Source organism: Camelina sativa, chromosome 16, assembly GCF_030686135.1.
Source record: "Camelina sativa cultivar CO46 ecotype springtype chromosome 16, ASM3068613v1".
NCBI classification, from domain to species: Eukaryota; Viridiplantae; Streptophyta; class Magnoliopsida; order Brassicales; family Brassicaceae; genus Camelina; species Camelina sativa.
The window spans coordinates 25,795,509-25,820,082 of NC_141895.1; the positions used below are offsets into that span (position 1 = coordinate 25,795,509).

Genomic DNA, 24,574 nt, shown 5'->3' on the forward strand with positions numbered 1-24,574 from the left:
TAAGCGTACATGTCTACCGAACCTAGGAAGGAATTAATGGTGGAATATTTCTCCTCCCCTAAGAAGGGATTAAGTGCCGTAATCTCTTCTCGAGTCTTGGGTTTCATTCTCAACAATCAACACACACCACAATGTTCTTCCTTATCCTTTTCTACTTTTCTATTTTGAGAGTACGATACATATTAGTGTTCGTCAGTTACTGATTTAGAATGTCTTGAGAAAAGAGAAACTAAAATTATTTTATCGTGAGAATCTTAAACATATCAAACTCATATACTTTGGGACTTATGATCATCTGGAATTTAGTTTAATTCGATTATCCTATACACTACAAGAACATAGTCTAATTTCTGACCACCATTTCCGACCAATCCGATGGTCAAAAAAATTTCAACTATTTTCTGACAAATTTCCAACAAATTTCTAACAAAAATATATTAGTCAAAAATTTTCGAAAATTTCCAACCAAATAAAAATAGGAAATTAATCACAAATTTTGGTCGAAAAATTTGTGGTTGTCGGAAATTCACCGAAAAAAACAATTTAAAATTTTTTGGATTTAAAAACACCAAAATGCTACCACATTGCCTAAACCTAAGTTTGGAATGCTTTCCAATGAATGTTCGAGAGTAGTCAGACAACCTGCATTTTTGAGTACCAAATAAATCAACTGGACCGAATCCCAACTGACAGACGTCCAATAAGATGTTGTTAACAACATAAAGGAGGCTCGAACTTGGGATGCGGGAGTTTCACCCTCTCCTCATTTTTCTCTTGATCCGATATAATCCCCGTCTACCATAGAGCTCTTACCAGATTCCGAAAATCTGATTTCTCACTCTCTTAATCTTGCCATGGACTTCTGATCACTTCTCAACTGAACCTAGAAAATCAACATCACTTTTCCTCTCGTCAAACCAATTTCTCCGTCCATTCATATTGTCTCACTCTATGATTCTATCTTGAGCGTTAAAGACTATTAAAAACCTTTGTATTAGAAGGCAAACTTAGAAAGGTGCCCGAGAAGAGAAAAATGAATTGTCAATGAAACACCTGCATGAACCTAACTTGATTCGCTCTCAAGTGGTTAATCACCGTTATCATACAATCATCAACAATCCAACATAGGCCATGTTCTTTTGTTGATCGCTATCCTAACGACTGCAGTTGAAAACTAAAGAAGGAATAACTGAACGGACAACACAATTTTTTAAAAAGTCAGTGGCTGATAGTTTTGGAGATGATGACGTGTATTAATGATTTTATAATCGTTGGTTATTGTGACGACTCTTCGGTCGATATTACGATATATTACGCATGAACTCCATGTTTTGTTTTCTTAGCGTCACTTTGATTAATGTCCTTTGTTGTCGTTTTTTTGTTTACAGCTCTTACATCCACTGTCGTTTGCACACTAGAAATCAACAGAAGAACAGGCCCTCTATCCCTATCGAAGTTTCAATTCAAAAAAAAAAAAGTTCCCGAGAACGTCCCCGTAGCTAAGTAATGGGCCAAGGGGTAACTTGATTATTCGTTAATGGGCTTACATAAATCTCAGATCTGAATATTTACCAAAGCCCAATAAATAGAAGTAAAACTCAAAAAAAAATAACAAATATCCTAAAAAAGGAAAAAAATTACCGTAAATTTCGCAACGAATCAAAGAAAAAAAAGAAGTGACAAAGTCTATTTTTTTAAAACAAAAATTACTGTTCATGGATCCCACGTGATCAGACAGCTCAAATTCCGATCTCGTAACGACGTCGAATAAGACAATTTCGGGTTTGTCTCTTAAACTGGGTCCCACGTCTTATTATCTGTTTAACCCCTTCCCTCGATCTTAAAAAATAAAATTCCAAAAAGCAAAATTAAAAAAAAAAAAAAAAAAAAAAAGTATCGCACAAGATTCCAGCTAGTAGTAGCAGTAGTGGTGGTTTCTTCATCTTTTTCTCAATCACACTTTTCTTCTCCATTCTCCTCTCTCTCTCTCTTTCTCCCACTTGTGTGAAGAAGCTCAACAAGGAACCCTAAAAAAAAAAAAAATGATTCTTCTTTGATTTTTTTCTTCTTTTTCTTACCTATACAATTTGCTTATTTCTGAAGCAAAATCCCTAGGGTTGAAATTGAAAATGCCATTGAAGAAGAAGAAGATGACGAAAGAAGTAGTTGATGATTGTTGTTTATTCGCTGAAGAATACGATGGTCCACCATTATCATACAACATACCTTGCGCTGTTCCTATTAACGTCGAGAAAATCCCCGTCGCCGCCGTTGTTTCTCCGGTTTGTATCTCCGACGACATGTCTTTCCCTGTGATTCAACCGATTTTGCCTCTTGATAATAATAACAATAGCAAGAATTTTCTTAGAGATTCTGTTTCTCCTACCTCTGTTATTATACCTAACTGTGGTGGATCTAGTGAGCTTGGATTGGTTTCTGATTCAGTCACTGTTTCTCCTACTTCTGTGATTGAAGAGGAGGAAGAAGAAGAAGGTGGTGATGGTGATGGTGGATTGAGTGGTAGCAGCTCTGGTGAGTTGTTGTTGTTGAGGTCTAGTTTTGATCAGTCTAGGGTTTGTGGTTCAGTGAAAGAGAGCTTAGATTTGAATGAATCCTCGAATGCTTTGGTGGTACCTGATTGGGAATCTAATGATTCGGTTATGAGTATGGACTATCCTTCTTCTCGTGTTACTGGGGATTGTGTTAGTGAAACTGGTAAGAAGCAACCAGTTGTTACTTTCTTAGGTATTGCTTCTGATGATGATGGATTTGAAGAAGATGATTCTAGTAATAGTAACCAGAAGCGGATTCGTGTTATCCCTGTTAAGAAACAGCCTCAAACCAAAGGGAAGAAAGGTTCTTGTTATCGGTGTTTTAAAGGAAGCCGGTTTACGGAGAAAGAAGTTTGTCTTGTTTGTGATGCAAAGTATTGTAGCAGCTGCGTGCTTCGAGCTATGGGTTCTATGCCTGAAGGTAGGAAATGCGTTACTTGTATCGGGTTTCCTATTGATGAGTCGAAGCGAGGGAATTTAGGGAAATGTTCTAGGATGCTTAAGAGGCTGCTTAATGATTTAGAGGTTAAACAGATTATGAAGACTGAGAGGTTTTGTGAAGCTAATCAGTTACCGGCTGAGTATGTGTTTGTTAATGGACAGCCTCTTTACCCTGAAGAGCTGGTTACACTTCATACTTGCTCTAATCCTCCAAAGAAGCTGAAACCTGGCGACTATTGGTATGATAAAGTGTCTGGACTTTGGGGAAAGGTGAATAATAATATTTACTGTCCTTTTATGAGTTTTGTGTCTTAGACTGTCTCAAAAACGTTTATATGTATTATGTTGGGATTCCACAGGAAGGAGAGAAGCCTTATCAGATAATTAGTCCTCATCTGAATGTTGGAGGTCCTATTAGTCCGGAAGCTAGCAACGGAAACACTCAAGTTTTCATTAACGGCCGCGAGATTACGAAAGTAGAGCTACGAATGCTGCAGGTTGAAACACTTTTGAAGTGTACGATTCTTGATTTAAAGAGATTTTGGATGTCGTTGATGATTTAACTAGTGTATTTCTGTATAACAGTTGGCAGGAGTTCAGTGTGCGGGTAACCCTCATTTTTGGGTTAATGAGGATGGATCGTATCAAGAAGAAGGACAGAAGAATACCAAGGGATACATATGGGGCAAGGTTCGTTGTTTTGCGTAAAATCTATATTCCATTCGGTCTTGAATTTGTGTATTCCTCTTTGATTGAAGGTGACAAACTCGTGCTGCTTTTCAGGCTGGGACGAAGTTACTTTGTGCTGTATTGTCACTTCCTGTTCCATCCAAATCTACTGCGAATGCTTCTGGGGAACAACTTCATAGCGCAAATAGCAGAAGCATTCTGGACCATCTTGAGCATAGGACTTTGCAAAAAATTCTGTTGGTTGGAAACAGAGGTTCTGGAACTAGCACGATATTCAAGCAGGTATGATATGTATTTGTTATATGTCTTACTACTTATTAGCCTATGCCCCAAAATCTACAATATAACTGAATGACTTTATCGTTCAGGCAAAGATCCTTTATAAGGACGTACCATTCTTGGAAGATGAGCGTGAAAATATAAAGGTGATTATCCAGACCAATGTGTATGGTTATCTGGGTATGCTACTTGAGGGCCGGGAGCGGTTCGAAGAAGAAGCTCTTGCTGTCCAGAGTATGAAACAGTGTGTCATTGAAGATATTCCTGCGGCTGCGGAAGAAGGTGCATAGATTTCTCACTCCTATTTTTTCTTAAGTTTCAGTTTTTAAATATCGTTCTCAACCAGGCTTCTTTGCTAAATAGTAGGACCTAAAATTTGTTATGGACAAGAACAATAATGAATTTATATATATATATATATATATGTAACCCGTTTGACGGTTTGAGTCTTAACTTGGTCTATGTTATGAGCAGGAGATGCTAAAAGCAACAACAAAACTGTGTACTCCATTGGCCCAAGGCTTAAAGCATTTTCAGATTGGTTATTGAAGACTATGGCTGCTGGAAATCTTGGAGTCATTTTCCCTGCAGCTTCTCGTGAGTATGCCCCACTGGTTGAAGAGTTATGGAGGGATGCAGCGATCCAAGCTACATACAAGCGAAGAAGTGAGCTAGGACTCCTTCCCAGTGTCGCTAGTTACTTTTTGGAACGGGTAAATAAGTGTTTCACTATTTCTTTTGCACTCAATTTTCCGTTGGATATTTGGTTACTGGGAAGTGAAACTATGAGTTTATTAGTTTCCTAAGAAGCTGTTTTCACGTTCTTCAGGCTATTGACGTATTGACACCAGACTACGAGCCATCGGATTTGGATATATTATATGCTGAAGGAGTCACTTCGTCCAGTGGTCTAGCTTGTCTCGATTTCTCATTTCCACAGACTGCATCTGAAGAGAATCTTGATCCGTCCGATCACACTGATTCTTTGCTCAGGTAAGTATTATCTGATTCCCTTTTTGTGTGTTTGTAACATTCAAGTCAGTTCGAACATGTTTGAAGACATTTTATTGTGCTTTTTTTTCAGGTACCAGTTAATAAGAGTACCCTCGAGAGGCCTCGGTGAAAACTGCAAGTGGATTGATATGTTTGAAGATGTTGGGATGGTTGTGTTTGTTGTTTCCATGAGTGACTACGACCAGTGTTCAGAAGATGGAACCAACAAGATGCTACTCACCAAAAAACTCTTTGAAAGCATAATCACCCATCCCATCTTTGAGCACATGGACTTCCTCTTGATACTCAACAAGTACGATCTCTTGGAAGAAAAATTGGAACGCGTTCCTTTGTCACGCTGCGAGTGGTTCCAAGACTTCAATCCCGTGGTCAGTCGTCACCGTGGTTCCAACAACGGTAACCCCACTTTGGGCCAGCTTGCGTTCCACTACATGGCTGTTCAGTTCAAGCGGTTTTACTCTTCCTTGACTGGGAAAAAGCTTTTTGTTTCTTCGAGCAAGAGTTTGGACCCGAACAGTGTTGATTCATTGCTCAAGTTTGCTATGGAGATTCTGAAATGGAGCGAGGAGAGAACAAACATCTGCTTGAGTGATTACTCTATGTACAGCACTGAGCCGAGTTCCTTCTCAAATTGATATTTTCACGTTCAACAAAGGAGTCTAATGTAAATGATAACTACTTTCTTGTGTATAGATTGCCACGTAGAGTTTTAACAAAATACTCACGCTTCAATTTACAGACAAATCTCTGTGTACTATAAACAGTTACAATTTAACTGATCTTATCCTTTATGTTACAATTGAGTTTTGTGGAAAATGTATCTAATTTGCTCTTCTGCACTCAACAAGACGTTCTTCACAATCCAACCTTGTTCTTGCATTTGTTTGTTCAGTGTGATAGAATCATCTCGTGCAGCAAGCTTACTCTCTCCTGTGAGTAAGGACCAATCCTGTGGCGTCAAGTCTGAAGATGTGTCTCTTCTCTTGATTCTATTGTTTCCAAGGGATTTACGGATGTAACATGTCTGAACATACCAACCAGAAAGTGTAATCAGATCAAGATGTACATAAATTTGTACTAAAATTGATAAAAAAAAAACTTAGTTGAGTCCTTTACCTGTAACAAACTCGTTATAATGTCCACACTGTTGGCTCCTTCACGCAAGCAAATGACAATTCCCAGCTAAACATTTTACAAATGGCGAAGATCAAACTAGAGAATCGTGGGGATCTGAGAACTTACAAATTAGCATATATAAAACTCACTTTTGGTATTCTTCTGAAACCTTGAAAGGAAAGTTCCATGGTTATGAAGTAGCCATCATCACTGCACAGTGATTGCATTACCATCATTGATAGTGCAGGAATCTGAGCCTTTGGATCTAAGCATCCAATTCTGATGGGCCAAACCCTTTTGCTACCTACAAAAATACAAATCATATTTGAAACAATTCATCTTATTAATCAGTGATTGATAACTACACCATCTTAAGAGCCTTTAGAGGTTTATTTTTTGTTTTTAACCTCTACTCCCTAAAAGGTCAATTCCTTCTTCTTCACTCACTTCGGCAGGGGAAGGTACTTGCCTGAATTCAATCCATCTTTCCAGAATTATTTCAAGCCTATTCTGATAAGAAAAGGAAAAATTAAAATTATAACTCGGAAAATTCTCCATTGTTTGTCTGATCAACAATGTTATATAAGCTACCTTAGTTAATGTTTGCAGATTGATATGCTTGAGCCCTTGATAAATACCAAGGAGATCAAACGTGGAGAAAATTGGATATAAAACAAAAGGTAGACTTGCCTGCAATCTAGCACATACATTAGCAAGTCAGTAGATTCTAAAACGATCTCACAAATGAAATAACCCAAACTTTACTAGAATCATCTAACCTTTGGTTGTTTTGGAATAACATATTTAGAAGAACCGCCAGTAAGAGACCAAGGTTATCAAAACACACGGTTTGAATCTGAAACGTCACAAATTAAAATCAGGGCATATATTATGTGATACAAATGATATCAAGTAGGTTTCCTAAAAGAAACCTGCGCCTTTGCAGAGACTTCACCGAGGTTATCCGCTACAGCAAAGCTTCGATGTACAGCTGACTGCACATATCGATAGATCGGTTGTCAAAACAAAAACACTAAACATAAAAACACTTAGAGTCAACAATATGAAACCTTACACCGGTTGCTAAGTAGCATGACAGGCTAATCTGTTTAGCAATGTTGGCAATAGAAGCTAGCAAAAGGAAGTACTTTGGGAATACTGGAGTCATTAACTCAACTCCAATGCTGAGACTAAAGAGCACAGACGTCGAGAACCGAACTCTCTTTGACAAAAAATAAAATGAGTATAAATAACAAAAGGTTCAAGAACTACAATTTGTTGAAGATAAACTCTACAAAAGTTAATATACCTTCAAATTAGTATCAAAAGCAGAAGCAAGACTAGCAGTGTATATACATCTACTTAACCGTCCAAGCCCATCTTTCAATATCCAATTAAAAGCAGCAGATGAAGCAAGTGACCGAGATTGTCCAATCCCTATGGCTCTAAACATGGCCTGCAGCAACACATGACTCAAGTTCATGACAGTACACCAAAATTCAAAAGTCTAGTAGAAGTATATGTCAATAAGTTACCTGAGTGGCAAGAACTTGCAGAGCAGAGCTGAAAACTCTGTGCAAAAACTTCCATTTCACATAACTTACATAATTCTCACTGACTTGTTTCGGTATGAAAAAATCTTTTGCAGCTGAAGATGAAAGTCTTATAAATTTCAAGAACCCATCGTCGAGGCGGCCATCGTCACCAACACCATCTTCTTCATCAACACATAGCAGTAACTCCAAGGAATCACCTTTGATGAAGTACCTAGAAACTTTGCCAGAGGTTTTGATTGTGATTGGAAGACGACGAGTTGCGTTACTCGGAACTACTACGAGTTCTTCTTTCGAGACTTCTTCGTCTTGCTCGTAATCAATGGAAGTTCTCAGAGACTTGGCGAGTTTTCTTGAAGAAAGTTTGGGGAAATTGAAGATTGGGTATTGGGTTAGCGTTGATTTACATGGGTTTAGAAAAAGACGAGAGCTTGGATTCGATGAATGCATCAGAGTTTCTTAGGGTTTTAGGGAAGGTTTTGCTTCTTCTTCTTCTTCTTCTTCTTCTTCTTCGTTGGTTCTGTGAGTGGGAACGATTCTAGTGTATTGGGCTCAATATGGGCCTTGTACACTTTCTTTTTGGGGAAAACTGGAAAACTCATTTCAACTTTGTGTGAACCCAACTTTTGCTACCAGAGATACTAAAAATATTATTAGTATACGTTTTCTGTACTAAAAAAAATCTTAAATACAATATTAGATAATCTTCTCATATATTGCTACAAAACCTTTAAAAATTTGAAAAAAATAAACTAATTTGTACAGTACAAATGTTCAACTTGTTTATCCACTTTTTTTGAAATAAATCCCAATTTTATTTAACTTTATATTTTCAAATTAGTCATTTTTAAGCAACCATTTGCACCCTTAATTTACATAATTTAAAATATCAGTAATCATATATATCACTCGGGGTAACTCCGAACGCCCCAAGTGTGTCCCTTGTTTACAAGACTCCCCGTTGCTGCTCAGAATCTAACAAATGGATATGTGTCATGTCATGTGGAACATCATCATGTTTATGACTTTGTGGGCATTCTCATGATCAAACTAAAGAGAAACGTCGAAAATTTAAGAAGAATTTATATGCTAAAATTTAAACGAAACAACGTAAACGACCAAAAAAAAAAAAACAACAACTCTTAATAACACCAAATAAAACCCTTACAACACCTGTTGCAGCGGTTAATAGGTGAGATTAATTAGTGATGAGGTCTGAAAATGCATAACCACCACCTATTGCAGCGGTTAATAGGTGAGATTGGGAACATCCGGCAAAGTAACGTCTTCGGTTGATGGTTGCACCGTGATTCGAAGCTTAATCCCAAGCCTGAAAAAGACCGGTCTTTAAGCTTACAAAATAATGTACTCCTGGTTTTGTGAGCTAAACGAGATCGTGTCCCCTCTTGTATACAGCTACGGTAGAAGTTTGTTCACATGCTCTGAACTCAAGATCATCGCTGATTTCTCTAACGTTGTTGAGGTCCTTGTTGTATTTGAAATAGAGAGTATCTCCAACACGAAAGTGTTTCTTTTTACTCCACTTGTAATAATAGTAACTGTTGTAGAAGCTCCATCCTTTCTAATAACCTACCTTGTAGATCCTTCCTATCTTGCTCGGTGGTGGTGGTGGCGGAGAAATCAGACGTGGCTGTTCATGGAAAATGCCATTTTTCATATTGTTTGATATATTTAGTTTCCATTTTTTAAAAATATCTTACCAAAATTGAATTTTTTGAAGTATTATTTACTAAATTTTGTTGTCATATATTAGTAATTGTTTTCTTTTGCAATATTGTAGGGGTTAAGTTTGTAAATAATTTTTCAAATTAGTATAACTAAATGGAGAGAACACAAACTGTATATAAACAAATATATTTTATTTTCTCTCGAGTTTAAAATCATCTCAATATTTGTTAATATGCAACCATAACAAAGTGGATTCATCTATTGAATTATAAATTGATATTTAATAATGATGTAAACAAATATAATTGGAACCACATCTTGTAATCTTCACATTCACTCTTTTATTTTTGTAACACATATTTTATGGACTATAATTCAAATGGTGATGAAAGGATAACAAGTTGAAATTACATAATTAAAAAGTTATCTCAAAATTGGTTCGGTGGCGACCTAACCATTAAACCTTTTTAAGCCTCTAACAACACGTCTAGGGACCAGTTTTATTAGAGTCTCACATCACAAGTTACCAAAATTTATGGGCAACAATATAAGTGATGAGTGGCAATGCTTAAAACATAGGTCCAATTTTCTTTATTGTAGGATACCACCCGTAAATGTCTAGTCTCACAAACTTCAAAAAAATTATTTTCTAAACTAGGTTCACACTAATAGATTTTTCTCAGTATGAATAACATGATTCATGCTATTTTTACCAAAACTGTTGTAATTTTCTGTTACTTGTAATAGTTTGATAATTTGATATGTTTCATGTTATATTAATATTTAATAAGATGAACCATTTAAAAATATAACAACACATCACTTTTTACATGGTCCATCTAATTCGTAGATTTACATAATATCACTATATTCTTAAAAAAAAAACTTTTTGTTTCATAATTGTACATCTGAAATCTCTATATTATTAAGATTGAACCTAAATAACGAATACTACTCCCAATTTTTTTTAGTTGTCATTCTAGAATATTTTTTTTATTTTATGATAGTTGTCATTTTAGATTTCTAATGCAAATGTTTGGTAAAAACTAATAATTTTATCCCACCAATTGTTTTAATGTCTTGGCCAATAAAAAAAAATATATATATTAAAGAATGAGTAAAATAGAAAATTTAGTTATTTTTTTAATTTATGTGAAAAAAAAATTAATGACAAATAATTTAAAACAGAGGAAGTAATTATGCATACTATTTGGACACCCAAATCGAGCAAAATAAATAAGATTATTATGTGGACACCCAAATCGAGCAAAAAAATAAAGATAAACCCAAACCGACACAAAATTACTTAATAAAAAATTTACAAAATTTGTTTTTTTAATTTGTTTAATTTTAGGTTTTTTTAAATAATATGATATGGCATGTGATTGTATTTTAATTGGTTAATTAAGAGATAGTGAATAAGAGAGGGATGAATCCGATATTTTTTTTCTTTTTTTCTAATAGTCAAGGAGATTCAATTACTCTTACGAGCCCAACTTGCGGGCTTAGATCGTCGGCTAAATCGGCACATGCATCCGCTTAGTGCACTAACTGCCCATCATCAAAGCTTCTTCTTGGCTATGTGGTTTCACTTTCATTCAGCCGAAGGACTTTACTCATTATGTCTCACTTTAAATTATGCTTGCTTCACATGTGTTTTGAAAAAACAATAAAAATTTATTGTCTCTCAATAAAAAAACATTAGATGTACTCTGGAGTATTATTGAAAAGAATGATACGAAGTTTTTTTTTTTTTTTCTTTTTTTTGAATAAAATGTTAAATTTGAAAGATGATACGAAGTATTATTCATTATTGATCTTATAATGAAAATTACCACATACAAAAGAAAGACTAAGTACGCTTTTGTCTAGAGCATTGATCTCTTCCTTGAACTTAACCATTGCATCTCTTCCTTGAACTTAACCATTGCATCTCTGGGCAATGTAGTCATAATTTGAACCCCTCCAACCATCGCCTGATCCAATCTTGATGGTAGCAAGACCATACTAATTGTCCTAGCTGTTTCTGGGGGAACGACCTGGACGAAATTCACCCGTTCATTCAATCCGAAATCCATTGGTCCAAAAAGTCCAGTATGCCTCGGATCTGTGAATAAACATAACCCATCTTCCTTCCCACTGATCTTTAAATCCATTTTAATGATGTTTTCTATGTTTGCAAGCTCTTTTTGGAGGTAAGTTTTACTATGAGCTTTCTTCTTCGATTCTTTTATGAGTTTTACGATGTCTGAGATCCCAAATTCATCTACTTCTCTTACGGTTAACGACACATGCATATCAATGTATGAATTGCCGTAGTATCCGTCAGACAAAGGTGGATCCACAACGTTTCGGATTCCTTTGGTGAAAACCAAAACCGTGACTCCATCTTTATCTAGTTTCAGAGCTTTGACTCTTGATTTCCATAAATAAGCACTTATGACGTCAAAAGTTGTGAGTGCCTCAGTAGAGAAGTCATATTCTTCCAGTGTAGCTTCTTTCAACCTTCTTATGCTCTCTGGTCTAATATTTATTCTTTCAGTTACCTGAATAATAAATTTTGAATAATAATATTTATTCTTTCAGACAAAAAAGCCAAAATAATAAACTTAATATTAGACCAGCGAAAACAATAAACTTAAAGGTGAACCCAAGTATTATCCGGCTACATATTGTATGAGCTAATTAATTTAATAGCAAAAGTTATATATATGGTTTATATATAACTTTTAATACCATTTTTTTTTATTTTTTTTGTTCTTTTTCTAAACGCCTCGCATTTTAAACCAGACAAAAAAGCTTTTAAGAATATCACAAACCAAACCAAAATTTTGGTTTTAGAAATAATAATAAATCGGTTATATGAAGTGTTCTTAAATCTTTTGAAAACCACTGTTCTTGTATCATTGGATTTTTCAAACTTTTGTTAATTCTATAAAAAAAGATTCTTAAAATATCAGAAAATTTCTCTAACTAATTCCTATTTATTTAATTTCTTTAGCCTCTTCATTAATCATACAAAAAAAATCAACTAATATTTTTTGAAACTGCCCAAAGTTAACCACACACGTACCCAATCATCGGTAGGTAAGTAGGGCGACACAGCCGTGGCACCCCCGGGAGCTAATGGAGGTTGATCGTCTACAGGCTCCCCCACAAGTCTTTCTCTTTCCCAAACCGGTGTAATGGTCAGCTTCTTTTTCCCGCCAGCCAACTCTATCAAGGCACACATGGTATGACCCATTCCATATCCATCAGACATTACATGCGACGTTGCGGTTCCCAAGATGAATCCTCCACATTCAAATTTGGTTACCTGTTATTATCACTATTATTCCCACAACAGGTTTGGTAAATTTAAGAAAAATCTATTAGTGTTAACCTAGTTTTAAAAGGAAGATTTTGAAGTTTGTGAGACGGGGTAGCCTACAATAAAGAAAAATAAAATTGGACATAGGTTTTAGACCTATTTGAGAATAAACTTGCTTGATATATAGAGCAATTTGAAGCAAATATTGTTCTATTATAGAGTTTTGACTCTCAAATAGAGTGGGATTGGAGATGCCCTTGATAATCAAATCACACCTGAAACTATATGAAAGAAGAAGGATTGCCACTCACTTATAAGTTTCCTCGCATCTATCTATTAACACATAAATTTTTAAACATCTAATCACAATTAAGTATCAAGTATAACATTAATTAATGAGTTTTATTAATTTTATATATAAAGGTATTTACATTCCTAGGGAGAAAAGACAAACATAAACTAAGATATTAGATCATTTAAATCAAAAGTTTTAATAAATATTTGTACGTATTTAAATGAAAAAGTAATTTTAATTATTACAAATATTTTGATGTATTAGGCATGGAAAGAAAATTTATATGAATCCACTTTAGTATTTTGATATTAATTTCGACATAAAATAGAATATAATTTAAAAGTTAGAATTAAAATATTATCAAGTAAGATATTGAAAATAATTTAAAGACCAAAACATAAATAAATGGTACCTGCAAAGCAAAAGGTCGATAACCATCCTCCACTTGGAGCAAATGAGGCAAGAACTTCAATGCCGTATCTGAGTCAATGTTATCTAAATAATTCAATGAAGACAGTTCCACATTTGCAGTAGCCACCGTGAATGCCACACCGCCTTCATCACCCCCACAGCTCAACTGAAACTTCCTATCACTCCCCCGCCGCTTCAAACTCCCTGAAAGTGGATAATAATACACAAGAAGATCGGACAAAGCCTTCTTAAGCAAATATTCCGGCATGTCAGCATCATCATCAACAACGTTCTTGGCTTTGTAAACGTAGCATGCCTTGTAAATGACCTCATTCAAAGGATCATTGTCAAGTGTTGAAAGGGAAAGAGTTTGAGGAGGTATGTATTTTGAGGGTTTCACAAACTCGGTGAGTTTTATTTCGACCATTAAAGGGATCAATGCGCTTATTTGGACTGCCATGTTTTAAGTTTTTGAAGAATACAACTAACTCAAGAACCCTCTTGTCTTTTTATAGAAGACTTTTTGGCTTCTAGATTATGGAATTGATTTTAGTTATTACTTTCGATGTAGGAGTAGGAATATGAGGACAGTAAGAGCATGTTCAATAGAAAGAGTCTCTCACCCACACAGTTTCTCAAATATACTATCCATTATTTAGTTTAATTATTTATTTATATATATTTTTAAAATGAAATCTTAAATAATGTCATATCTTGCCATGAGAGAATATATATACACATGACATGATATGACATGGTTTAAGTTTTTGTTTTTTAAAATTATAAATAAATAATTTTCTCAAATGAGATCATATCAATCGGTAAAAACAATAAAAGTCTTTAAATAAAGAAAAGTAAAATTTTATTTTGTAAATAGGGACATTTACATTTTTAGAACGTTTGAGATATTGTACGTGTCATCATGGCATTGGTCCATATTCCTCTTTCAATTCCACCCACACAAAAGCTTATAAAAATCCAATTTAATTTGTTACATATTTAACTCTTTCTTTTTCCGCTTTCGATTCCACCGACACAAAAGTTTATAAAGAATTTGGCGAAAATAACTAACAAAAAAAACAAAAATTAAATATCTAACTACTCTAACCATAATCTCCAGCATTAAGAATTTATTAGAAATGCCTTCTTGATATATCACTTTCAAAAACATTTATTTTTTTAAACATTTTCATTTTTCTTCATGTTAAATTATTTTTATTATTTTTTTTAGGTTTAAGTTCTTTATTTTATATTTAGAGTATAGTTTTTAGGGATAGAGTTTAATTCTTGGGGTTTAGTATTTAAAATTTAGCTATTTTATATATTAAAAATGGTCTTTTTGAAAATTGACACTATGAAAAGGTATTTTTGAAAAGTGACATAGAAAAATAGGTGGATATTTTTGAAAATCCCCCATAAATATAATACACACTATATAAACTACAATATATATTATTTTACCCTTTATTCAACACAAACATCATTCCTTTGACCTCCTAACAACTACTCTCTACCACCACCACCACCTCATCCGGCTGCCAAATCACCGCTGGACCAGCGCCGGAGCAACGTCGGACCACTAACAGACCACTGCGGATAACCACCGGACCACTACTCTCCACTACCACCAAAACACCAAAACAGTCATTTTACCCTACCCTCCTCCTTTTTTTTTTTCACTGAATAATATATATTAGAAAGGATATTAGCTGTTTTATCTTTACAAAAGCACCCACTAACCAGCATACCAAAAAGTACAGGAATTGCCATCCTGAAGAGCTCTATAAACGAATAGAAGCACAATCAGAGACAAAAAGGTTATGAAGCCAAAAAGGATATCCGATTGCTACATAAGATTGACGGCGATCCTCTCTTGTAACGCTCTTTGCGATTAAATGAGCGACAAGGTTAGAGCTTCTTTCTTCTAACCACATTTTCCACTGCAAAAAACTTCCCAGGGCATTACCTACAGAGCGTGACTGAAACTTGAAAGAAGGTCAAGCTAGAGGTCTTTGAACAGCTCCCATAAGAGCCGAATCCTCAGAAGCGAAAACAATCTTATCAAAGTTTAGGCTTTTCATACTTTCAATTGCCCATAACCAACATAGAAGACTAGCATCCATCTTGCTAAAAACTGAAGCAAAGGATCTTCGACTATGCATAAGAGTTTCCCCTTTCTCGTTTCTTAAAACCCAAGCAGCTCCTCCTGTACTCGTTTCTTTATCCCATGAAGATCCTAGGTTGCATTTTTTCCATCCTTGGACCGGAGGATACCAACCTTTTTTCCCCAAATCCGCTTTCGACCTCTCAAATATCGCATCTGCAGCGGTTAAGGACTGCGCATGAAACCACTGGGAAGCATTATCTCTAATCTTGGTTACTGTTCTAGAAGCACAAAAACTTCTGCCTTCAAACGAGAATAAGTTCCTGTTTTTCCAAAGCTGCCATACAACCCATGGGAAGGCTGTTCTAACTTCCACAGGATATTTTGAATTTTTGCTCACCAACAGTAGATAATAGATGTTTTGGAAAACTGATTCAGAATCAAACCCATTGCATGGGACAGGAAAATTAAACATAGCCCAAACCTGTCTAGCAACTGTGCAAGAAAAGAGTACATGATTGACTGATTCCCCTTCCAAACCACAGCTTTGACATCTAGAATCAACCTTCATCCCTCTCGATAACATTTTATCAGCAACAGGAATAGCTCCACTCACTACTTTCCACAAGAAATTACGGATTTTGGTAGCAGTGCTGATCTTCCAAATCTGATTCTTGATGGGTAAAACTGAGGGTTGCATCAAAGCTTCTGTTAGTAGATCAATCTTTTCTCTCTGATAAGCTGCCCAGTAACCAGACTTGACAGAATACGCACCACTCTTAGTGTGTTCCCAAATCAGATAATCCTCTGAAGACATAACATGTTTGATCTTGAGAATTAGCTCCACATCCCTAGGGTAAAAGTGATATTGCAACTTAGCCAAGTCCCAAGATTGAGTAGTGCTATCCAGTAAATCCTTCACCATAAGATCCAGATCAAACAGAATGTTTTTCATAAGAGGGGCTCTCATGATCCCATCCAGCACCCACCTAGATGACCATATAAAGGTTGAGGCTCCATCTCCTATCATCTGTCTGAGCCCTCTTTTTAGAAGATCCCTTCTATGAAGGATACTTCTCCATGCAAAGGAGGGTCTATAGCCAAGAGTTGCACTAAGGAAATCGCTATCAGGAAAAATACCTGCTTTTGAAAAAACGTGCAAATAAGCAATCCTTGTCTTGCAGCACTCTCCAAGCTTGTTTAGACAAAAGAGCCTGATTGAATATTTGGATATCTTTGAACCCCAGTCCGCCCGCATGTTTTGGTAAGCAAAGCTTTTCCCATGAAATCCAATGCATTTTCTTTTTATTTTCTGTTGAATCCCACCAAAATGCTGACATAGCTGAAGATAAATTCTCACAAGTTTTCTTTGGGAGCTTGAAGCAGGTCATAGCGAACACTGGCATTGCCATAGCCACCGACTTGAGCAAAATCTCTTTTCCTCCTTGGGACAAGGTCCTTGCAAACCAACCGGGCATTCTACCTTTCATTCTATCATGAATGTAGCTTAACATCTCCACTTTGGATCCACTAAAGCACTCAGGTAGGCCAAGATAGGTACCTGCTCCTCCTTCTTTAAAAATACCTAACCTAGTTGCAATAATTGTCTTTAAAGACTGCTCTACCTGGGCTCCAAAAGTGATTGATGACTTTTCCAGATTAATCAATTGTCCTGTTACCTCCCCATAATCAGAAAGGATCTTTTGAAGGGCACAACCTTGATCCTCTGAAGCTTTGATCATAAACAGACTGTCGTCTGCGAATAGCAAGTGATGGATAGCCGGACCTTCTGTCGAAAATTGGATACCATTAATCTTACCCTCTGATTCTGCTTTGTTGAGAAGATGAGTAAGTCCTTCTGCACACAACACAAACAGGGCAGGGGATAAGGGATCCCCCTGTCTGAGTCCTCTCTGAGGATTGATAAGACCAAAAGGCTGTCCATTTATCAAAACAGTATAAGTGACTGAAGTCACACAGAACATAACCAATTGCACCCACCGTTGATGAAACCCGAGACCCAACAGCAAAGCTTCTAAGTAACTCCACTCCATTCTGTCATATGCTTTGGACATATCGGTTTTGACAGCCATAAACTCCTTTGCGATAACTTTGTCTGTCCTCAATCCATGAATGGCTTCATGAGCAATAAGAATATTATCTGAGATGAGCCTTTCCGGGATAAAAGCAGACTGATTAGGCGACACTATCTCAGAAAGAAGGGGTTGGAGTCTTGACATGATAATCTTGGCCACCACTTTATACAGTACAGAACAGAGGCTAATTGGTCTTAGATCACTCATTAGAGAAGAGTTTACCTTTTTTGGTATGAGGCACAATTGAGTGAAGTTCCATTCTTTTGGAAAGATACCCGAATCAAAGAAAACCAACACCTCAGAAGTGACTTGATGACCGACAATATCCCAGTATTGTTGAAAAAACATACCAGTCATCCCATCAGCCCCAGGAGCTTTAGATGGATTGATAGAGAAAACTGCATTTTTAACTTCCTCTTTGGATACTTTAGCTAGTAACGATTGATTCATCACATCAGTAACTCTGGGAGTAACACCTTCTAGCATTGCTTGAATATCGACCGGAGAAGAAGTGGAGAAGAGGTTCTGAAAATAACTGGCCGCCACTTCACCTTTAAAGGCTTATGATCTGTGCACTATGCCATTTGGATCTTGGAGCTTATCCAAACCATTCTTAGATCTCAAGTTTTTAATTGATGCATGGAAGAATTTGGTGTTTCTGTCTCCTTCAAGCATCCATTTGTCTCTACTCTTTTGTTGCCAGTGAGATTCCTCTTCCTTATTCGCTTCAACCAACTTGTTTTTCAAAGATCTTAATCTGGATGCAGAAGGATCTGAAGAAGACTGAACCAATTCCAATTCGTTTTGGATGGCAATGATTTTAACTTTTGAGTTCATCTCATTCTCCTTCTTCCACTTACTAAGCACTCTTCTACAGTCTCTAATTCTCTGCGAAACTGGAGCTGGAGCCGAAATAGCAGATTGCCTCCATACCATGCTTATCGCTTCTTTAACTCCTGGCTTGTGTAGCAATCTCTTGTCAAATCTAAAAGATCCTCTGTATAAATCTTGCGAAGAGACAAGACTTACCAATATTGGTCTGTGGTCAGATCCTCTTTTGGGGAGAAAAGCTTGATTAGCCGCAGGGAAACACGACACCCAGTCCTTATTAGCGAAGCATCTATCCAACTTACTTTGTATCCAGTGGGTTCCCCTACGCCCTCCCCAAGTGAATCCATTGCCAGAACTAGGAAGCTCCGACATTCCACAGTCTTTAAGCATGGTAGAGAATGGTAGAAAAGAGTTATCACTTCTTCTTGGACCACCGAGTTTTTCTTCATTGTTTAAAATCTCGTTGAAATCCCCAATCATACACCAGTTTCCTTTTCTAGATAACCCAAATCTTGTCAGTCTTTCCCAAACTTGGTGTCTATAGCAGAAATTGGGATTCCCATAAACGCAGGTAAGGAAAAAACTATACTCTCCAAACTGTACAGCTAAGTCTAGTAGATTCTTATCCTCATAGTAAACCGATATATCTACACTCTTTTTCCAAAACAAAGCTAACCCACCACAGGTTCCAACAGGGTCCACAGTATATACATTCTCATAACCAAGCCAGACTTGAATATCTACAATAACATCCTTACAGTTCATCGTTTCCATCAAGAACATTACCTCAGGGAAGTGTTTTTTACGCAATTCCATGAGACGAGGAATTGTCAGATCTTGAGGCCGCCCCAATCCCTGGCAATTCCAGCTTAGAATGCTCATCAAATGGTGGACAGTCCCTCCTTTGGGACTACCATTAGTGATTTTGCCTTAACAGCACTGGGTTCACCATCCAAATCCTCCCTTGCTTTCCTCTTTTCCACTTTTCCAATAGTCAGACCAATGGACTTCACACCCTCCCCAATCGATTTTGACAGATCTTTGCCTTTTAGTAATCTTGCTCTTTTTTGCTGCCTCTTTCTTGGTTTCTGTTTCTTTTGGCTAGAGCCGGAAGGACTAGTTTCAGAGAAGCCTATCCTATTCACCGAAGAACTAGCCAAGAAGGGAACAGAAACACCAGTAGCATCCTGATTATAATAATCAATAGAATCTGAAACAGAGTAAGCTTTCCTTCCTGAAAAACCAACAATCCTCTGAGCCGACACCTCTGTAGGTGACTCATCTTCATGTATCAGCATTGTTTTTGATGAAGATTCAGCAGAATCATATCCAAAGGTTCTACCTTTACCAATATCCACATTATGGGAGATGATTGGAATTGGTTCTAGACTGAGAGTAGATTTCTGGGTGAAAGGGGATTTTTCTGCTTCACAAACCGTTTTCCTGACTCTATCTTCCTTAACTGATCTTTCTTCTCCATTAGCAGACAGGAGATATTGCCTCATACCTTCCAGCACTTCTGGGGCAATCCTAGGACGTCCAGAAAGGGGGCTTATACCCACTTGATCTTCTCTTAAGACACTGAACAGAGGGTCTGCTTCTTTAAGAATGGAAAGGGAATTTGCCTTTGGAGTGGCCAGTCCCATTCTTCTAGCCAGCACAGTGTCTTCTCGATTCTTTATCAGAATAGGACAGAAGTCAACTTCATGAGATAAGCGTTGGCACTTAAAGCATCTCTTTTGAACTTTCTCGCAGTTAAAGAAGATTTCTACTGATTTATTGTTGGGAAGACCTATCACCTTTGATTTCCTTAGAGGCTTGGAGACATCAAAACGAATTTGAACTCTAACATACTCTTTGCCTTGAGCTCGCGACGGATCAAATGCTACGTGAAGTACTTGACCAGCTAACTCTCCAATTGCCGTAATCGCAGGAGCCGTATAATGGTTAATGGGGATATTCCGGATCTGCACCCAAAGAGTAGTAAACTGAAGTGAATCTGCTGCAGGATGTTCGGTCCATCTCTCCATTATCAGACCCCAGTCGTTATATGTCTGAAATCCCTTATTCAAAACATCTTCTAGATCATGTTCATTCTGGAAGATAAACTGAAATCTTTCCTTTGACAGCGCTATTCCTCTAATTCTATCACCCTTCTGCCATTTTCTTGGCATATCGAATACTACTCCAGATACTGATTGGCACTTCGGATTTAAAATTCTTCCGATCAGACTAAGATAATTCCTTTCACAAGAGCTGAACTCTGGCAGATCTGGGAGAGTAAACGGTATATCCTCCTCTTCTAAGGACATCGCCATCAGCGCTTGATCCATCACTGCTGACATCTTCCCCAACTATAAATCTCTAATAAAAGCCCTTGAAAACCCCTGGACAAGATAGATCTGCGCACACACGTCTCAAAAACCAAGAGGAAACCCTGAAACTTTAGAACCCAGAATTACTGTTCACACCAAGAAAACCTCAAGCAAACCTATCGTTTGTAATGGATTCGCGAAAATAAGTCACCAAAAGGAGATAATTCGGATGAAAATAGCAAGTGGGAAAGTGTTTTTCCAAACAAAGCTCTATATTCTCAAAGAAATGAAACCTCTTTGTGAATAAGAGAGTCCTAAGCCCAAACAAGGGAGTCTTTACTTTCTAAGGTTAAAGAGTTTTCCTCATCATCATCATCATCCATTCCCCTACCCTCCTCCTGTTCTCCTAATTTTTTTGAATAAAGTGCTATACAAATTTTGGTTATCACAAAAATTCACCCAAGTTTATAAAGGCACGTACAATTGTAAGGTTCTCAAAATAGGGGTTTAATCGAACTAATATTAATATTTTAATATAATTTAATTAGATATATATATTAAAACACTTAAAAGAAGGGGTATTTTCAAAAGTACTCATTTTTCTATGCCACTTTTCAAAAATACTCCTTCAGGTTATCAATTTTTAAAAAGATTTCTTTTAAATATACAAAATAACTATATTCTAAACCCTAAATCCCACTAAACTCTACACCCTTAAAACTATATCCTAAATGTAAAATAGAGAACCCTGTAACGTATATCCCAAAGAAAAGTGGACGAACCAATCAGTATATGTGAAATCATGAAATTGATCGGTTTGGTTTAAGTTCACCAGGTTTAAAGCCAGGTTTGGGAAGCCCTAAGTGATGTTTTTATAATTCTTTGGACGCCTCTTCTCTCTCTTTGTTTGTGGCTGTTCTTCATTGCTAATGTAGAGAGAAAGAAAGAGATAGAGAAGGAGAAAAGCTTGGTGTGGTGTGAAGGAGATTTAAGGAGGAAGCAAAATCGTTAGGGTTTAAGTGAAGTTATCTGCAGTTTCATGAGGTGCTTCATCTTAGACGCGAACTGAGTCCAGCGGGGGTTGTAAGTGTGATCGTGGGCTCTTCTGTTATCCGATCGGCACAAGATTTTGTGGTAAACTTCTTGACATCTAGGGCTAGCTTTCCACAGGAGAGATTTGATAGTTAACGTTCTAAAAATTGGCCACCTCTCAATTGTAACGCCCCGACCATCACCTCTCAGTTGGCCCCATGTCCGCTCCCAGTCCATGGCCCCACTTTCCTTAATGGGTCTCACGTCCTCTCACTAGGCCTATGAGCCCATCAATATCCGACGGTCGGTTTGCTACGTCTGGGAGGCTTTAAATACTTATTACCGTCCCTACAAATCACCACATGATCTTTCCCTGTGTTTTGTCCTCACTTGCACAGTTCCGACAGTCACTTTCCAGAAGGTCACCCATCCTGAGACTACTCCAGTTCAAGCACGCTTAACTTTGGAGTTCTCTCAGGACCCTTGACCGAAAAGATAAGTGCACTTTGGTTACATAGGTGGCGAAATCAATTCTTTTAAACCTCTCCGCAAGTCGGGGTGTCACAATTCACCCCCACTAACAGATTGCAACGTCCTCGTTGCGCACCAAGACCGTCACCCTCAACGGTGTGAGTCCACTCAACTCCACACTCGTCTGGGTTCGGCTTTGATACCACTTGTAACGCCCCAACCGCCACCTCTTAATGGACCCCATGTCCATTCCCAGTCCATGGGTCCACTTTCTTTAATGGGCCTCATGTCCTCTCACTAAGCTCGTGAGCCCATACATATCCGACGGTCAGTTTGCTACGTCCGGAAGACTTTAAAGACTTGTTACCGTCCCTACAAATCACCACATGATCCTTCACTGTGTTTTGTCCTCACTTGCACAGTTCCGACATTCACTTCCCGGAAGGTCATCCATCCAAAGACTACTCCAGTTCAAACACGCTTAACTCTTGAGTTCTCTCAGGACCCTTGACCGAAAAGATAAGTGCACTTTGGTGACATAGGTGTTCAAATCAATTCTTTTAAACCTCTCCGCAAATCAGAGTGTCACAGATCTCTCAAGAAAAGGAACAAAAGCTTCAGGAAAAACCTCCAAGAAACTATCCAGAACTTTTTAGGGAAATGTTTTCTCTATTTTACAAAGGTGGACAAAATTAGGTTCTCAAACCCTAAAACGTCGGCCACATCCCCTTATATACGAGACCTAAGTTCCCAAAATTGAACTAGCTCAAACCGAGAGTCATAAAATCGAAACTAACATCCCACTGACTTATGGTGTCGAGCGATACCTTTGCTGGTGTCGGTCGACATCCATACCAAGAGTCTACATTTGGTTCACGGGCGTTACAACAATACAAATATTTATTAATGATAGATATAATAGTAATTAATATAATTTTGATATCATGCTAACTAATATAATTTGTGAAAGAGAGAAAGTAATATTGTATTGTAGCAAGGAAAATGTCATTTTTCATATTTTTTGGTATATTTAGTTTCCATTTTTTTAAAAATATCTTACCAAAATTGAATATTTTGAAGTATTATTTGACTAATCGATTTTGTTGTCATATATCCTACTATATTAATTGGGAAGTACAAATATGAAACTAACCTTAAAATGTGTAAAAAATTACATTCAATTGTCAGTAGAAAATTTTAATTAAGCTTAGTTAATTAATTAAATAAAGATAATTAATATAAAAAATAAAAGATGCTGACAGATCAAATATAAAAAATCCTGAAAAAATATATTTTCTCTCTCTCTAATAAATTATGGACGAAATTTTTTTAAAAAAATATAAACCAATCTGAATTTCAAAATTTAAGATTTTGTATCCAATTACACAATATCATTATTTTTAATAACTAAATTTCGAAGATTTTATTAAGATTTCAAGTTATGATTCTCCTATCATCTTTATTTTCTTTTATTTACAAATTGTTTGGAATTTTCATATAATACTTATGATTAATAAAATGCAGAATTTTTTCTGCATATGTTGGGATTTGAATTTTATAAAACGAAGATATATTACTCAATCTATAAAAAATGTGTGTTTTAATTTCCACATTGGCCGGATGGTAAAACTAAATTTATATAGATGATAAATTAATAATTTTTATTTGTTCACAACTGTAATATTAAAATTACTATTTCATATTTCACAAAATAATAATGCAAATACAGCAAACAAACAATGTAAAACTGTAATATACATCAAAAATAAAATACTATAATATTCTAAAATAATTAGTATTCAAAAAGACTAACAGATTTACAGAACAATTAAAAATAAATATTATCTCAACAAAATAACTTTTTAAAAAAATTTTACAATAATTTTTATTATTAGATTAGATTTTTTTTTTAAATGTTGACCCGTGCTTTAAGTACGGGATATCTCCTAGTTAGTTATTGTTTTCTTTTGCAATATTGTAGGAGTTAAGTTTCTAAATAACTTTTCAAATTAGTATAACTAAAAGATAACTCTAATAAGTATAAAAACAACACAATTCGCTTTTAATAAATTTTTAAAAGTGAAAGGTTATTGCAAAAAAATTAAAAAATTCAAAAATTGATATGTATATATTTTACACTCTTTCATGATGCATTTGTTATTCATTTTGTTCTGTTAACTCATTGTTTTACATTGTTTTTAAGTCTCTTTTGCATAATATGCATATCTCGGTAATCTTTGCATTGGGCATGCATACATCTTGCATATTGGAGTTATTTCAGGTGTTTAGGAGATGTCCAGACTGTTGGAACCGAATGGAGGTTGAGACATGCAGCTCGACCAAGCATGACCGGAATGGACGTCATGTGACTCAAC

General features: G+C 36.3%; 6 protein-coding genes across 9 annotated transcripts; 1 reads left to right on the forward strand and 5 right to left on the reverse strand.

Moving 5' to 3' along the window:
• The first annotated feature begins 1,696 nt into the window (after positions 1 to 1,696).
• LOC104751982 (extra-large guanine nucleotide-binding protein 1) lies at positions 1,697 to 5,792 on the forward strand. Its single transcript, XM_010474040.3, has 8 exons — positions 1,697 to 3,263; positions 3,353 to 3,490; positions 3,579 to 3,683; positions 3,777 to 3,965; positions 4,052 to 4,244; positions 4,437 to 4,675; positions 4,792 to 4,955; positions 5,047 to 5,792. Exons 1-8 carry the CDS (start codon positions 2,130 to 2,132, stop codon positions 5,609 to 5,611), a joined length of 2,727 nt encoding a protein of 908 aa, XP_010472342.1. The 5' UTR covers positions 1,697 to 2,129; the 3' UTR covers positions 5,612 to 5,792.
• LOC104751981 (protein root UVB sensitive 4-like) lies at positions 5,642 to 8,211 on the reverse strand. 3 transcript variants are annotated; one of them, XR_015584288.1, is made up of 10 exons: positions 7,628 to 8,211; positions 7,402 to 7,548; positions 7,168 to 7,314; positions 7,025 to 7,087; positions 6,872 to 6,948; positions 6,684 to 6,789; positions 6,500 to 6,597; positions 6,242 to 6,396; positions 6,093 to 6,158; positions 5,642 to 6,000 (listed from the first exon to the last, which is right to left on the reverse strand). XR_015584288.1 is itself a non-coding variant. In XM_010474039.2 (10 exons), the coding sequence occupies exons 1-10, from the start codon at positions 8,093 to 8,095 to the stop codon at positions 5,770 to 5,772; spliced, it is 1,563 nt and encodes a 520-aa protein (XP_010472341.1). In that variant the 5' UTR covers positions 8,096 to 8,211; the 3' UTR covers positions 5,642 to 5,769. The 3 variants fall into 3 exon arrangements, 2 of the variants coding, with proteins under 2 accessions (XP_010472341.1, XP_087347317.1); XM_010474039.2 differs by having other exon boundaries at positions 6,500 to 6,602; XM_087491191.1 differs by having other exon boundaries at positions 6,500 to 6,602; positions 7,163 to 7,314; positions 7,628 to 8,158.
• A 2,914-nt stretch (positions 8,212 to 11,125) lies between these two features.
• LOC104751984 (spermidine sinapoyl-CoA acyltransferase-like) lies at positions 11,126 to 13,980 on the reverse strand. 2 transcript variants are annotated; one of them, XM_010474042.3, is made up of 3 exons: positions 13,352 to 13,980; positions 12,408 to 12,650; positions 11,126 to 11,880 (listed from the first exon to the last, which is right to left on the reverse strand). In XM_010474042.3, the coding sequence occupies exons 1-3, from the start codon at positions 13,808 to 13,810 to the stop codon at positions 11,203 to 11,205; spliced, it is 1,380 nt and encodes a 459-aa protein (XP_010472344.1). In that variant the 5' UTR covers positions 13,811 to 13,980; the 3' UTR covers positions 11,126 to 11,202. The 2 variants fall into 2 exon arrangements, with proteins under 2 accessions (XP_010472344.1, XP_087349604.1); XM_087493478.1 differs by having other exon boundaries at positions 12,408 to 12,662; positions 13,352 to 13,832.
• Positions 13,981 to 15,347: 1,367 nt separating this feature from the next.
• On the reverse strand, positions 15,348 to 18,036 carry LOC147925958 (uncharacterized). The gene is made up of 2 exons (XM_087492818.1): positions 16,815 to 18,036; positions 15,348 to 16,594 (listed from the first exon to the last, which is right to left on the reverse strand). Exons 1-2 carry the CDS (start codon positions 18,034 to 18,036, stop codon positions 15,348 to 15,350), a joined length of 2,469 nt encoding a protein of 822 aa, XP_087348944.1.
• Positions 18,037 to 18,111: 75 nt separating this feature from the next.
• Positions 18,112 to 19,263, reverse strand: LOC147925959 (uncharacterized). The gene has a single exon (XM_087492819.1). It carries the CDS (start codon positions 19,261 to 19,263, stop codon positions 18,112 to 18,114), a length of 1,152 nt encoding a protein of 383 aa, XP_087348945.1.
• Positions 19,264 to 19,326: 63 nt separating this feature from the next.
• Positions 19,327 to 20,726, reverse strand: LOC147925960 (uncharacterized). The gene is made up of 2 exons (XM_087492820.1): positions 19,527 to 20,726; positions 19,327 to 19,482 (listed from the first exon to the last, which is right to left on the reverse strand). Exons 1-2 carry the CDS (start codon positions 20,724 to 20,726, stop codon positions 19,327 to 19,329), a joined length of 1,356 nt encoding a protein of 451 aa, XP_087348946.1.
• Positions 20,727 to 24,574: the final 3,848 nt, after the last annotated feature.

Coding starts and splice junctions, on each gene's coding strand:
- LOC104751982 (XM_010474040.3), top strand. CDS start 2,130: ATGCCATTGAAGAAGAAGAAGATGACGAAAGAAGTAGTTGATGATTGT. Junction 3,966..4,051: donor CTAGCACGATATTCAAGCAG/GTATGATATGTA, acceptor TTTATCGTTCAG/GCAAAGATCCTTTATAAGGA. Junction 4,676..4,791: donor CTAGTTACTTTTTGGAACGG/GTAAATAAGTGT, acceptor CACGTTCTTCAG/GCTATTGACGTATTGACACC.
- LOC104751981 (XM_010474039.2), bottom strand. CDS start 8,095: ATGCATTCATCGAATCCAAGCTCTCGTCTTTTTCTAAACCCATGTAAA. Junction 7,315..7,401: donor CTTTTGATACTAATTTGAAG/GTATATTAACTT, acceptor TTTTTGTCAAAG/AGAGTTCGGTTCTCGACGTC. Junction 6,001..6,092: donor TTATAACGAGTTTGTTACAG/GTAAAGGACTCA, acceptor TGGTATGTTCAG/ACATGTTACATCCGTAAATC.
- LOC104751984 (XM_010474042.3), bottom strand. CDS start 13,810: ATGGCAGTCCAAATAAGCGCATTGATCCCTTTAATGGTCGAAATAAAA. Junction 12,651..13,351: donor ATCGACCTTTTGCTTTGCAG/GTACCATTTATT, acceptor TGATAATAACAG/GTAACCAAATTTGAATGTGG. Junction 11,881..12,407: donor ACTTACCTACCGATGATTGG/GTACGTGTGTGG, acceptor TTTATTATTCAG/GTAACTGAAAGAATAAATAT.
- LOC147925958 (XM_087492818.1), bottom strand. CDS start 18,036: ATGCTAGAAGGTGTTACTCCCAGAGTTACTGATGTGATGAATCAATCG. Junction 16,595..16,814: donor CAAGCTCCCAAAGAAAACTT/GTGAGAATTTAT, acceptor TTTCAAAAGCAG/GTATTTTTCCTGATAGCGAT.
- LOC147925959 (XM_087492819.1), bottom strand. CDS start 19,263: ATGAGCATTCTAAGCTGGAATTGCCAGGGATTGGGGCGGCCTCAAGAT.
- LOC147925960 (XM_087492820.1), bottom strand. CDS start 20,726: ATGTCAGCAGTGATGGATCAAGCGCTGATGGCGATGTCCTTAGAAGAG. Junction 19,483..19,526: donor CCTTCTTGGCTAGTTCTTCG/GTGAATAGGATA, acceptor TTCCGGCTCTAG/CCAAAAGAAACAGAAACCAA.